This window comes from Oncorhynchus gorbuscha, linkage group LG04, assembly GCF_021184085.1.
Source record: "Oncorhynchus gorbuscha isolate QuinsamMale2020 ecotype Even-year linkage group LG04, OgorEven_v1.0, whole genome shotgun sequence".
NCBI lineage: Eukaryota > Metazoa > Chordata > Actinopteri > Salmoniformes > Salmonidae > Oncorhynchus > Oncorhynchus gorbuscha.
The window spans coordinates 43,701,038-43,715,507 of record NC_060176.1 but is presented as its reverse complement, the minus strand read 5'-3'; the positions used below and the strand labels follow the sequence as shown (position 1 = coordinate 43,715,507).

At 43.3% G+C, this 14,470-nt stretch overlaps 1 protein-coding gene across 2 annotated transcripts in view; it reads right to left on the bottom strand.

Moving 5' to 3' along the window:
* The window catches only part of dock8 (dedicator of cytokinesis 8), a 100,361-nt gene that overhangs the window by 76,753 nt on the left and 9,138 nt on the right, over positions 1-14,470 (bottom strand). For both annotated transcript variants that reach the window (XM_046346870.1, XM_046346871.1), the window contains exon 2: positions 700-814. In XM_046346870.1, coding sequence (XP_046202826.1) covers positions 700-814 — 115 coding nt within the window. The remainder of the gene's footprint in view (positions 1-699; positions 815-14,470) is intronic.

Genomic DNA, 14,470 nt, shown 5'->3' with positions numbered 1-14,470 from the left:
ATTATATGTCCTAAAAATAGAGAGATGAATCATAGCAATGATCATCATCATCCCACACATCTGCCTTCTGCTCCACTGAGCTCCTCCGCTGATGATGCACCATGGGAAAATATCAACATGCAGAGGATGTTATTAAAAACCACTCTCCTGCATTGCAAATCCACAGATATTACATATTTGCCAGTGTAAGCTGGAAGGTAAGCAGGCCATCCCATATCTCTACAGTAGCCTGCGCCTTGACCCATTTCCCAAGCAGTTTGGACATTAATCATAATAATAACTAGGGGATGGGCCAACTCTCCCTCCTCTGGCCTAGTCAGCTGCCTAGCAGCAGACAGAGACATAGAGAGATGTTTTTTATTTGTTTTTATTTAACCTTTATTTAACTAGGCAAGTCATGATATGAAGAGACTTACAGTAAACCCTGATGCCTTAAGCCTGTCAAATATAGAGAGGTATTAGTGCACTTAGTACGAGAGAGAGTGAGCGAGAGAGAGAGAGAGAATAAGTGAGGGGTCACAATGTCTGGTGGGACAAAATCCCTCTTTAGGATGACATTATTGGGCCTACAGCACAAAAAATGCTGTCTGTGAGTCTCACTCGGAATCAGGGTAGCTAAATATTACACCGTGGCGCTATTTGCTGCTACCCATGAAAGGGCATAGTTGGTTGTAGTAGTCCTGTAGTAGCGGAACTCACCACGGTGAAGCACATGGAGGCGGATGCGTTGGAGCCATGATGACTGTGTTGCATGGAGACCTGAGGGGAGCCATACGTCCCACCAAAGTGTCTCCTGATCTCAGCAGACGAGTGTCTGAAACAGAGAGGAGAAACTCGTAAGAGATGTGGGGCCAAACAGATGATCAAAAAGGTCCCTGAGAGAAAGAGTGGACAGGTATTGAAAAGGGTATTAGAACAGATGAGAGCAGGCAGAGATGTTTCACACTCACACCTTGATCTCGTGAGCTTTTCGAGGGGCAGGTAAGGTTGGTCGCTGATTGAGTATTCACGAGAGTCATTCAGACTACTGAGGAATGTGTATGGAAGGGGGGGGGGGGGGGGTCGGTGTGTCTCAGGGTAATTGAGAAAGTACATGTAGATGCTCAGCTACTGTTTTTATAGACAAATTAATCCACCATATCATTGGACCCCTACCAAAAGGTACACAATGCCATCTCCTCCTCTGCTGTAATAGAAAATACATGAATTGTCCCTCAGTAGCAAAAATGTGCTGCAGTCTGCCTATGTAAAGTGTGTAGGTGTGTATAGGCTACCGTGTACACGTGTGCGTTTGTGTTTACCCGTGCGTGTGTGTGCGTGTGTGTGCGTGTGCGCAGAGTCGAGAGGTTGGGAATCCCAGCCATCGTTCATGGAGTGGCGTGCACTCTATGTCCTTTCCAACCGCTCCACTACAAACCGCTCCATGATAATAAAACCTGCCGCTCCAAATTCGCTCCATTCATTAAAATCACAATTTAACCAACACCCATCTATTTTTTGACTACCTGGAACTACCATTTGGTTTTGAAGTATTAAAATCAAACCATATGATTTGACATTAAAAGTATTAGTGATGCTAGTCGGGAGGGCGGGTGCGAGCAGCGAACGGTTGAAGAGCATGCTTTTGGTTTTATTAGCGTTTAAGCGCAATTGGAGGCCACGGAAGGAGTGTGTATGGCATTGAAGCTCATTTGGAGGTTAGTTAACAGTGTCCAAAGAAGGGCCAGGTGTCATCTGCGTAGAGGTGGATCAGAAAATCACCCGCAGCAAGAGCGACAGTGTTGATATATACATAGAAAATAGTTGGCCCGAGAATTGGACCCTGTAGTACCCCCATAGAGACTGCCAGAGGTCCGGACAACAGGCCCTCTGATTTGACACACTGAACTCGATCTGAAAAGTAGTTGGTGAACTAGGCGAGGCAGTCATTTAAGATATCAAGGCTGTTGAGTCTGCAAATAAATATACGGTGATTGACAGAGTCGAAAGCCTTGGCCAGGTCGATGAAGACGGCTGCAGAGTACTGTCTTTTATCGATGGCGGTTATGATATCGTTTAGTACCTTGAGCATGGCTGAGGTGCACCCGTGGCCAGCTCGGAAACCAGAATGCACAGAGGAGAAGGTATGGTGGGATTCGAAATGGTCAGTGATCGGTTTATTAACTTGGCATTTGAAGACTTTAGAAGGCAGGGCAGGATGGATATAGGTCTGTAACAATTTGGATCTAGAGCGTCACCCCCTTTGAAGAGGGAGATGACCATGGCAGCTTTCCAATGTTTAGGGATCTCGGACGATACGAAAGAGCGGTTGAACAGACTGGTAATAGGGGTTACAACAATGGCGGCGGATAATTTTAGAAAGAGAGGGTCCAGATTGTCTAGCCCAGCTGATTTGTACGGGTCAAGATTTTGCAGCTCTTTCAGAACATCTGCTATCTGGATTTGGGTGAAGGAGAAGCTGGGGAGGCTTGGGCAAGTATCTGTGAGGGGTACGGAGCTGTTGGCCGGGGTTGGGGTTACCAGGAGGAAAGCATGGCCAGCCGTAGAGAAATGATTATTGAAATTCTCGATTATCGTGGATTTATCGGTGGTGACAGTGTTACCTAGCCTCAGTGCAGTGGGCAGCTGGGAGGAGGTGCTATTATTCTCCATTGACTTTACAGTGTCCCAAAAAATGTTGGAGTTAGAGCTACAGGATGCAAATTTATGTTTGAAAAAGCTATCCTTGTTTTCCTGACTGACTGGGTGTATTGGTTCCTGACTTCACTGAAAAGTTGCATATTGAAGTGTTTTAGGGAGCGTTTGACAGTGATGAGGGGTGGTCATTTGACTGCGGACCCATAGCGGATAGAGGCAATGAGGCAGTGATCGCTGAGATCCTGATTGAAAACAGCAAAGGTGTATTTGGAGAGGAAGTTGGTCAGGATAATATCTATGAGGGTGCCCATGTTTACGGATTTAGGGTTGTACCTGGTGGGTTCCTTGATAATTTCTGTGAGATTGAGGGCATCTAGTTGTATTGATTGTAGGACTGCCGGGGTGTTAAGCATATCCCAGTTTAGGTCACCTAACAGAACAAAATCTGATAGATGGGGGGCAATCAATTCACATATGGTGTCCAGAGCACAGCTGGGAGCTGAGGGGGGTCTATAACAGGCGGCAACAGTGAGAGACTTGTTTCTGGACAGATTCATTTTTAAAATTAGAAGCTCGACTGTTTTGACCTGGACAGTATGACAGCCTGCAAAGTTATATCTAGAGATAGATTGCAAATCCTCCCCCTTTGACAGTTCTATCTTGACGGAAAATGTTGTAGTTGGGTATGTAAATCTCTGAATTTTTGGTAGCCTTCCTACACCAGGATTCAGACACGGCAAGGACATCAGGGTTGGCAGACTGTGCTAAAGCAGTGAGTAAAACAAACTTAGGGAGGATGCTTCTGATGTTAACATGCATGAAACTAAGGCTTTTTCAGTTACAGAAGTCAACAAATGAGAGTGCCTGGGGACACACAGGGCCTGGGTTAATCTCCACATCACCCGAGGAACAGAGGAGGAGTAGGATGAGGGTACAGCTAAAGTCTATCAACACTGGTCGTCTAGTGCGTTGGGGACAGAGAATAAAAGGAGCAGATTTCTGGCTGTGGTAGAATAGATTCAGGGCATAATGTACAGACGGGTATGGTGGTGTCGTGTCTTTGGCAATGCCGGATTAAGTGATATGACATGCTATTCTATAAAATCATTTCTCTGTAATTATTATTAATATATTACCCGATTAAGCTAATCAGGTAAACAAATAACTAGAAAGTCGGGGCACCGCAAAGAATGTTTATAGAGCTATTATCTTCGGAATAAACTCAAAGACCTGGTAATCTTTTACATCAATAGCAGTCAATATTTAATCGTCACCTTTTTTACTCTCAACCAAGAATTTACCACTTTCAGATATCTTCACGAACCCTGGCTAACAAGTTGAATCAGCAATATAAAATGTGGTTTCATTATTTATTTACTAAATACCCAACTAATCACACAGGATTACATATACACAGAATAAATCATACATTGATGGACCTGGTGAACTGGTTACACAAAGAAAAGGGGGGGGGTTTAAGTGAAAGAGCGGGAAGACTGAGTAACAAAGGGAGAAGCTATGCTATCGTAAATACAGTATCTTATGCATTCTAAATTACAGCCCATTTGGAAAAGGAGGATGCAATAAATATTTACTCTGAGCTGCGCTTCGGTAGATTGGTCGTCGATGGAAGGCCGGTTTTTCCAGCATGGATCTCTGGTGGTAGAATAAATACTTGATTGTACCGTTGTTGTGTGGTAGAACAAATACTCTGTCCGTCCTGTCCTAGCCCATGTCTACAGTTGCTGCGCTAACGCGACGGCCAGGAGGTATCACTTCTTTAGTGAATAAGAGTCCAAAGTATAGTGGAAATTCATCCTTCTGGTGTGTAGGTCGTCACCTTCACATTGAAATTTGATGCTAATTTCGTTAGAGAACCTAAGGTTGGCTTAGTTCTGTAGGTGGTCTTTGTCCTTTCAACATGGGGACCTCAAGTCCACACGTCCTTGGAAAAGCTTATCATCTGAGCCATTTTAACATAGGACTGTCACCCTAAAGTACTCGGAACGGAGTACGAGACTGTGAGATCTGGGCAATAACTTAGGCAGATATTAACAACGCACACACACATGAAATATATCATTACATTTCCTCCCAAATGAGCGGCGTTGTGGCACTAACTGATGGTTGTATGGGGGAGTTGTTAATGGCTCTATCACTTTCTACGTGCCGAATAAAATGAAACAAACTGAAATGAAAGCATAAACAAAACAAAACGTAGTTATGCCACCTTAATCATCTAATTGGACTGTATTCTATATACGTCCATGGTCTTGGCAAAATGACCATATCATGGCATTGTCTAATGTCATATCTTGGGCTTTCCGAATTTGCGGGGTGTTGCTTAGGGTACTATCCTAAATTGATAACTACGTGATAAGTCTGCAGCTATAAGGCACTAGTTTTGGGTAGTCAACAGGGATGACCTATGGACTTCTGGGAAGAAAGCTGGTGAGTACTGTAGCTGTAGAGTCAAAGGCCTAAAATAAATGTTCAACTTTACTAAGGCTGGTATTTTGCTCGGATCCTAGCATAAATCCTAATTGGATGATCCGTTGTGCATGTGAGTTTATGCTTACACAAGCGCACATGTCAAGGGAAGAAAACCAAGTATCCTAGCAGATTACAACTGGTTAGCCAGGGTTCGTGAAGAATTTACCACTTTCAGATGAGACGAGGTGACGATTAAATATTGGTGACGATTAAATATTGACTGCTACTGCTATTGAAGCTACTACTAAAGATTACCAGGTCTTTAAGAGTTTATTCGGAAGATGACCGCTCTATAAACATTATTTCGTGGTGCCCTGACTCTCTAGTTAATCATCTACCTGATTAGCTTAATCAGGTAATATTAATTACCGAGAAATTGTCTTATAGAATAGCATGTCATATAACTTAATCCGGCATAGCCGAAGACACGACAGTGGGATGCGGGTACAGTGGAGATAAACCCAGGCACTGAGTGATGCTAAGAGAGGTTGCATCTCTGGACAGGATGGTTATGCTGGGTGAGGTCACCACATGTGTGGGAGGTGGGACAAAGGAGGTATCTGAGGCATGTTGAGTAGGACTAGGGGCTCCGCAGTAAACTAAGACAATAATAACTATCCTAAACAACAGTGTACAAGGCATATTGACATTTTAGAGAGACTAAGCGAGGCATAAAGCAATCACAGGTGTTGATTGGGAGAGCTAGCTAAGACAACAATGGGTAAGACAACAACAACAGGTAGAATGGCAATGAATGGGCAGAGAGGGTCGTTTAACTACACACAGGGCCTGAGTTGGGGCCGACAGATAAACAAAAAATAAACCAAATGAGTACCGTGATTAAGGAACAGTCCAGCAGGCATCATTTATGTAGCCAAGTGATCATAGGGTCCAGTGAACAGCAATAGATGGAACAAGGAAGCCGCTGGGTAGTCGTTACTAAGCTAGCACGCGGGAGACACAGCGTTTAAAGTTAGCAGGCCGAGGTAAGTAGAAGCGTCTGCTCCGACGTCCGGCAAAGGCCGGTTGAGGGCACAGCGGATGGAGTTAAGTCGGCGGACCAGTAGTGGTGGTACAGGCGGGGCGCCGTGTCGACAAAGGGTCGAGACCAGATGGCGGAAGAGGTAATTGTAGTTGTAGTAATTTTGTTTGCTAGCCGGGAGATGCGCCTGGCCGGGAGATGCGTGCTGGGACACTCTGTGGCAGCTAGCCATCAGGAGTAATGGTCCAGGGTTTACGGCAGGAATCCGGCGTTGTAGTGAAGAAAGCAGTCCGATGCTGGCAAGTATTATCAAGCCTAAAAAAAAAACGTCTGGTGTCTGTGCAGAAGGAAAGTCGACGACATCCGATCCTCGTTTGCTAAGTCAAACGACACCGCTGGTTCTGCTCACACTGCCCTACCCTGTGCTCTGACCTCTTTCTCCCCTCTCTCTCCAGATGAAATCTCGCGTCTTGTGACGGCCGGCCGCCCAACAACCTGCCCGCTCGACCCTATCCCCTCCTCTCTTCTCCAGACCATTTCCGGAGACCTTCTCCCTTACCTCACCTCGCTCATCAACTTATCCCTGACCGCTGGCTACGTCCCTTCCGTCTTCAAGAGAGCGAGAGTTGCACCCCTTCTGAAAAAACCTACACTCGATCCCTCCGATGTTAACAACTACAGACCAGTATCCCTTCTTTCTTTTCTCTCCAAAACTCTTGAACGTGCCGTCCTTGGTCAGCTCTCACGCTATCTCTCTCAGAATGACCTTCTTGATCCAAATCAGTCAGGTTTCAAGACTAGTCATTCAACTGAGACTGCTCTTCTCTGTATCACGGAGGCGCTCCGCACCGCTAAAGCTAACTCTCTCTCCTCTGCTCTCATCCTTCTAGACCTATCGGCTGCCTTCGATACGGTGAACCATCAGATCCTCCTCTCCACCCTCTCCGAGTTGGGCATCTCCGGCGCGGCCCACGCTTGGATTGCATCCTACCTGACAGGTCGCTCCTACCAGGTGGTGTGGCGAGAATCTGTCTCCTCACCACGCGCTCTCACCACTGGTGTCCCCCAGGGCTCTGTTCTAGGCCCTCTCCTATTCTCGCTATACACCAAGTCACTTGGCTCTGTCATAACCTCACATGGTCTCTCCTATCATTGCTATGCAGACGACACACAATTAATCTTATCCTTTCCCCCTTCTGATGACCAGGTGGCGAATCGCATCTCTGCATGTCTGGCAGACATATCAGTGTGGATGACGGATCACCACCTCAAGCTGAACTTCGGCAAGACGGAGCTGCTCTTCCTCCCGGGGAAGGACTGCCCGTTCCATGATCTCGCCATCACGGTTGACAACTCCATTGTGTCCTCCTCCCAGAGTGCTAAGAACCTTGGCGTGATCCTGGACAACACCCTGTCGTTCTCAACTAACATCAAGGAGGTGGCCCGTTCCTGTAGGTTCATGCTCTACAACATCCGCAGAGTACGACCCTGCCTCACACAGGAAGCGGCGCAGGTTCTAATCCAGGCACTTGTCATCTCCCGTCTGGATTACTGCAACTCGCTGTTGGCTGGGCTCCCTGCCTGTGCCATTAAACCCCTACAACTCATCCAGAACGCCGCAGCCCGTCTAGTGTTCAAACTTCCCAAGTTCTCTTACGTCACCCCACTCCTCCGCTCTCTCCACTGGCTTCCAGTTGAAGCTCGCATCCGCTACAAGACCATGGTGCTTGCCTACGGAGCTGTGAGGGGAACGGCACCTCAGTACCTCCAGGCTCTGATCAGGCCCTACACCCAAATAAGGGCACTGCATTCATCCACCTCTGGCCTGCTCGCCTCCCTACCACTGAGGAAGTACAGTTCCCGCTCAGCCCAGTCAAAACTGTTCGCAGCTCTGGCTCCCCAATGGTGGAACAAACTCCCTCACGACGCCAGGACAGCGGAGTCAATCACCACCTTCCGGAGACACCTGAAACCCGATCTCTTTAAGGAATACTTAGGATAGGATAAAGTAATCCTTCTCACCCCCCCTCCACCCCCTTAAAATATTTAGATGCACTATTGTAAAGTGGCTGTTCCACTGGATGTCATAAGGTGAATGCACCAATTTGTAAGTCGCTCTGGATAAGAGCGTCTGCTAAATGACTTAAATGTAAATGTAATGTAAATGAAAGGCCACTAGCAGTGGCTAACAATGGCTAAATAGCTAGTAGCTAATGGAGGTTCTGGCTATAAGGTCTAAAGAAATGGTGGATCCGTGTCACATTGGGCGAGGCGGGTTACCAGAAGGTATATTCAATTTAAAAATAGAAAAGAGATTTAACATTCCAACATTTAAAAATATTTATTTTAAAACACAAAAAATACAAAAGTGCACGACAAACCACGTCTGCACTGCTGCACCATCTTGGATCCGACAAAGCGCTCAGCATTTAAACAACATGTTGTATTAAATCATTATAGTCTATACATTTTGCATATAGGCCGTGACTTAGAATAAAATGTAAATGAAATGACTTATTACTGCCTTTTAATGTATTTTTAGAATACATTTTTTGAAACAGTCTCTTGCTTCAGATGGTGCCTGGAGAGCAGGCTCAACATCCTATTGGCCCTTCTTGACAGGCTGGGCAGAGATGCAGAGGGGGGTTTTTTCTCCTTTTCTATAGGTAGGCCTAAAGTTTTTGGGGCAAAATAACCCAATCAAAACGAAAAGCTTCTTGAACATGGGAATATGCCAGACCTATTTGGGCAAAATCAATGATGGCCTTTTATTGTTCACAGCACAAACTGCACCTGTGTAATGATCATGCTGTTTAATCAGCTTCTTGATATGCCACACTGGTCAGGTGGATGGATTATCTTGACAAATGATAAATGCACACTAACAGGGATGTAAACAAATTTGTGCACAACATTTTAGAGAAATAAGCTTTTTGTGCATATGGAACATTTCTGGGATCTTTTATTCCATCTTATGAAACATGGGACCAACACTTTACATGTTGAGCTTCTATTTTTGTTCAGTATACTTCCATCACTCCAGTATCCCTGCACATTGTATATATGGTATTGGAACTGACCCTGTATATAGTATGCTTACTTACTTACCTACCTATTGTGTTCTTAAATTTTCTTCTTATATCTCATGTTTTTTTTCTAGTAATACATTGTTATTGATTATTGCATTGTTGGGTTTTGAGTTTGCAAGAAAGGCATTTCACTGTACTTGTGCATGTGACATTAAAACTTGGAATTGGGAAATCTTTGAGGGGCACTGCCAAATGGGTCAGTGGCCCCGACTCTCCCCCAGTCCCCATGCTGTTCATGTGCTACTGCTCTGTGTTCATTAACTCACTGTGGCCATTGTTTAGGATATCTCTGATCTGCAACTAAACGATCACCTCCGCCCCCTTCCCCAACCAACAGAATTATGTGGGCATCTCAACCCTCGGACTATCATGTGTTGCTAGCCAACCGAAACTTTGAGCCGGTAGTTTTACGTCAGTCTAGCACAGTTTATAGTTAACCTCCCATACCATTTTGTCAACTTTCCTCTTGTGGCTTAAGTGTGAATTTGGACAAAATGTGATATGTTTCCCACACTGTATGGTGTATGTGGCTATGGGCTGTGGCTCTAACTTGTTGGACTTTGCTTTGTGTTCATTTGCATGCTACTCTCCTCCCAACTGCCTGCATCCCGCCCAGGTCATGACCTTCAGAGACATGTGGTTGCAGTTCCTCCTAACAGGCTCAGTGACCCCATGGAATGAGACTGGGCAGTGAGTGAGTGAGTGAGTGAGTGAGTGAGTGAGTGAGTGAGTGAGTGAGTGAGTGAGTGAGTGAGTGAGTGAGTGAGTGAGTGAGTGAGTGAGTGAGTGAGTGAGTGAGTGAGTGAGTGAGTGAGTGAGTGAGTGAGTGAGAGCATGCGAGAAAGCAAGCTCCTGTTAAAAAAGGGATTGTTCACTCAAATTAGAAAACTGTTAATAAGGTAAACTATGCAGGAGGAGGCATGGCATAAAACACTGATAACACCACTGCAGTTCGCCCGGAGAGTTGCGTATACTGAAGAGTACAAGGGCCATTCTAAGACTACCTCTGGTATTCGCCGCACCTTTATGAACGTCTAAGGAATGTGAGTCTGAACTGGATGTTCCATGGGTTGGTCGAATATATGTACAAGACCCAACTGTAAACATACAACTTGGAGTGAAGACGCTACGGCTGGAATCAAAATAAGCCATGATTGCAATGCTTGTACAGTATATGTTGTACAGTATCCAATCAACTCATCATGCGTACATACTGTATCTTCTACTGTAGTTTTGTACAATTACTGCTAAGGTTAAATAAAACCTAACATTTAGTAGCAGGAGTGGAAAACAAAAACACAGCTCATTTCCTTTCTTCCAGTGTAATCTTAAACCCTACTGGTTGTTTGCCAGCTCTAACATGACTGGACAAGGTTGTTTGTTATTAACCAATAGTTAGCGGCCGCAAGTAGCAGACTTTAAAATGGCCCACGAAAAGGTTTATGAAATGATGTGACCCGCGAATCCACAATAGAAATACAAAATGTCACTCTGCTAATATGAGTCATACCATTTGAACGGTTTGGGCTTTTGAACGGTCTGCATTGTAAAGGCCCAACCATCATGACAGAGAAAAATGAAGTGAAGAGAAAATCAGCAACAAGTGCTTCTTTTGTGTTCACAGTAAAACATTGTTTTTGGCCCTTTACCTTCATTTTGTTATAGATTAGAAGAAGAGTATTTTAGATTATTCAAAATGGCATCTAAGGTTAATAGACCAATCACAATTAGAATACAACACAAAACAAAACATGACGTGATTGGTATATTAGTTGCAAAGATCTGACCAATAGTTGCACATTTTGTAATACATAAATGCTTCCTTCATTTATTGTATTGTAAAACCCAGAGACAGCCTAAAGCCTCGTACACAAATGGACGAAATTCCGTTGGTCATAATGTCCTTTTCATGCAGTCTTACTGGTGAAAGTGTTTGTTACGCAAGACAGAGGAGAGCCTGTCTCTGGACAGAGATCGCATTTATTTTGAGAAATTGCAAAATATCACCTTTTCATTCAAGACAGGAGAAACATTTTTATTTTAGTTTCTTGCAAGTCAATCTAGCTTACACAGAGCCGCTAACGTTAACTAGCTAGCTAAAAGCTAGGTTGAAGTAACTGTAGCTCCTACACCTAATAATTATCAACAAAATGTAAACATATCATTACCATCACAAGACACTTTCCAGAATTAAAACGGGAGGCTACAGTCATATAATATAATTGGCTTAACAGCCTATGTTGAATTATTCAACATTACTATTAAAATACTCATTAACAGGATTGGTTAACTGTTTGCTGGATGAAAGCGTCTGCTAAATGGCATATATTATATTGTTTATAAGTTGCTAGCTATCCTATAAAGCCATCGCCAAAAACCAGAATTATTTTCATCTTGTTCTGTGGTTAGGTTCTATTGACAGAATCTGACCAGACTGAAGACAACGCAGAGTTTAGAAAAATTGAAAGATTTTATTTAAAGACTTTGTTTAACTAGGAAAGTCAGTTAAGAACAAATTCTTATTTACAATGACTGCCTACCTTCTGTAGCTCAGTTGGTAGAGCATGGCGCTTGTAACGCCAGGGTTGTGGGTTCGATTCCCGGGATCACCCATACGTAGAATGTATGCACACATGACTGTAAGTCGCTTTGGATAAAAGCATCTGCTAAATGGCATATATTATTATATATTATTACACGCAAGTAGGCGGCATATGTTTCGCAACGGAGCCATGGACGCAAGGGGGCGTTGCGATGCCACTCCGTTGTGGACATCCCCATTGAAATGAATGACTGCTGCCAAAGCAGCAGCTACTCTTCCTGGGGTCCAGCAAAATTAAGGCAATTTATACCATTTTAAAACATTACAATACATTCACAGATTTCACAGCACACCGTGTGCCCTCAGGCCCCTACTCCACCACTAACACATATCAACAGTACTAAATCCATGTGCATTCAACATGTCAATAACGAACAAGTCAATCTCTCCTCCATTTTCAGCCAGGAGAGATTGACATGCATATTATTAATATTAGCTCTCTATGTACATCCAAGGACCAGCCGTGCAGCCCAGTTCTGAGCTAATTGCAATTTTCTTAAGTATTTTTTTGTGGCGCCTGACCACACGACTGAACAGTAGTCCAGGTGCGACAAATCTAGGGCCTGTAGGACCTGACTTGTTGGTAGTGTTGTTAAGAAGGCAGAGCATCATTTATTATAGACATACTTCACCCCATCTTAGCTACTACTGCATCAATATGTTTTGACCATGACAGTTTACAATCTAGTGTTACTCCAAGCAGTTTAGTCATCGCAACTTGCTCAATTTCCACTTGATTTATTACAAGATTTAGTTGAGGTTGAGGGTTTAGTGAGTGTTTTGTTCCAAATTCAATGCTTTTAGATTTAGAAATATTTAGGGCTAACTTATTCCCTGCCACCCACTCTGAAACTAAGTGCAGCTCTTGAGTTTTGCAGTCGCTGTAGTAGCTGACGTGTATAGCGTTGAGTATTCCACATACATAGAAACTCTGGCTTTACTCAAAGTCAGTGGCATGTCATTAGTAAAAATTGAAAAAAGCATGGGGTCTAAACAGCTACCCTGGGGAATTCCAGATTCTAACTGGATTATATTTGATAGGCTTCCATTAAAGAACATCCTCTGTGTTCTGTTAGACAAGTAACTCATTATCCACATTATAGCAGGGGGTGTAAAGCCATAACACATACGTTTTTTCCAGCAGCAGACTATGATCAATAATGACAAAATCTGCACTGAAGTCTAACAAGACATCGACCAATCATTTTATCATCAATTTCTCTCAGCCAATCATCAGTCATTTGTGTAAGTGCTGTGCTTGTTGAGTGTCCTTCCCTATAAGAATGCTGAAATTCGGTTGTCAATATGTTTACTGTTAAATAGCATTGTATCTGATCAAACACAATCTGTTCCAGAAGTTTACTAAGGGTTTGTAACAGGCTGACTGGTTGGCTATTTGAGCCAGTAAAGGGGGCTTTACTATTCTTGGGTAGCAGAATTTCCATCTAGATTGTCAGACCCTGGTGGCTTGTCATTGTTGATAAACAACAATAATTTATTCTCCTCTTCCACAGTGGCTTTACGGAATTCAAAAGTACAATTCTTGTCTTTCATAATTTGGTCCGATATACTTGGATGTGTAGTGTCAGCGTTTGTTGCTGGCATGTCATCCCTGAGTTTGCTTATCTTGCCAATTAAAAAATAATTAAAGTAGTTTGCAATATCAGTGGGCTTTGTGAGTAATGAGCCATCTGATTCAATAAATGAAGGAGCCATCTGATTCAATAAATGAAGGAGCCATCTGATTCAATAAATGAAGGAGTCATCTGATTCAATAAATGAAGGAGTCATCTGATTCAATAAATGAAGGAGTCATCTGATTCAATAAATGAAGGGGCCATCTGATTCAATAAATGAAGGGGCCATCTGATTCAATAAATGAAGGGGCCATCTGATTCAATAAATGAAGGGGCCATCTGATTCAATAAATGAAGGGGCCATCTGATTCAATAAATGAAGGGGCCATCTGATTCAATAAATGAAGGGGCCATCTGATTCAATAAATGAAGGGGCCATCTGATTCAATAAATGAAGGGGCCATCTGATTCAATAAATGAAGGAGCCATCTGATTCAATAAATGAAGGAGCCATCTGAATCAATAAATGAAGGAGCCATCTGAATCAATAAATGAAGGAGCCATCTGAATCAATAAATGAAGGAGCCATCTGAATCAATAAATGAAGGAGCCATCTGAATCAATAAATGAAGGAGCCATCTGAATCAATAAATGAAGGAGCCATCTGATTCAATAAATGAAGAGGCCATCTGATTCAATAAATGAAGAGGCCATCTGATTCAATAAATGAAGGAGCCATCTGATTCAATAAATGAAGGAGCCATCTGATTCAATAAATGAAGGAGCCATCTGATTCAATAAATGAAGGAGCCATCTGATTCAATAAATGAAGGAGCCATCTGATTCAATAAATGAAGGAGCCATCTGATTCAATAAATGAAGGAGCCATCTGATTCAATAAATGAAGGAGCCATCTGATTCAATAAATGAAGGAGCCATCTGATTCAATAAATGAAGGAGCCATCTGATTCAATAAATGAAGGAGCCATCTGATTCAATAAATGAAGGAGCCATCTGATTCAATAAATGAAGGAGCCATCTGATTCAATAAATGAAGGAGCCATCTGATTCAATAAATGAAGGAGCCATC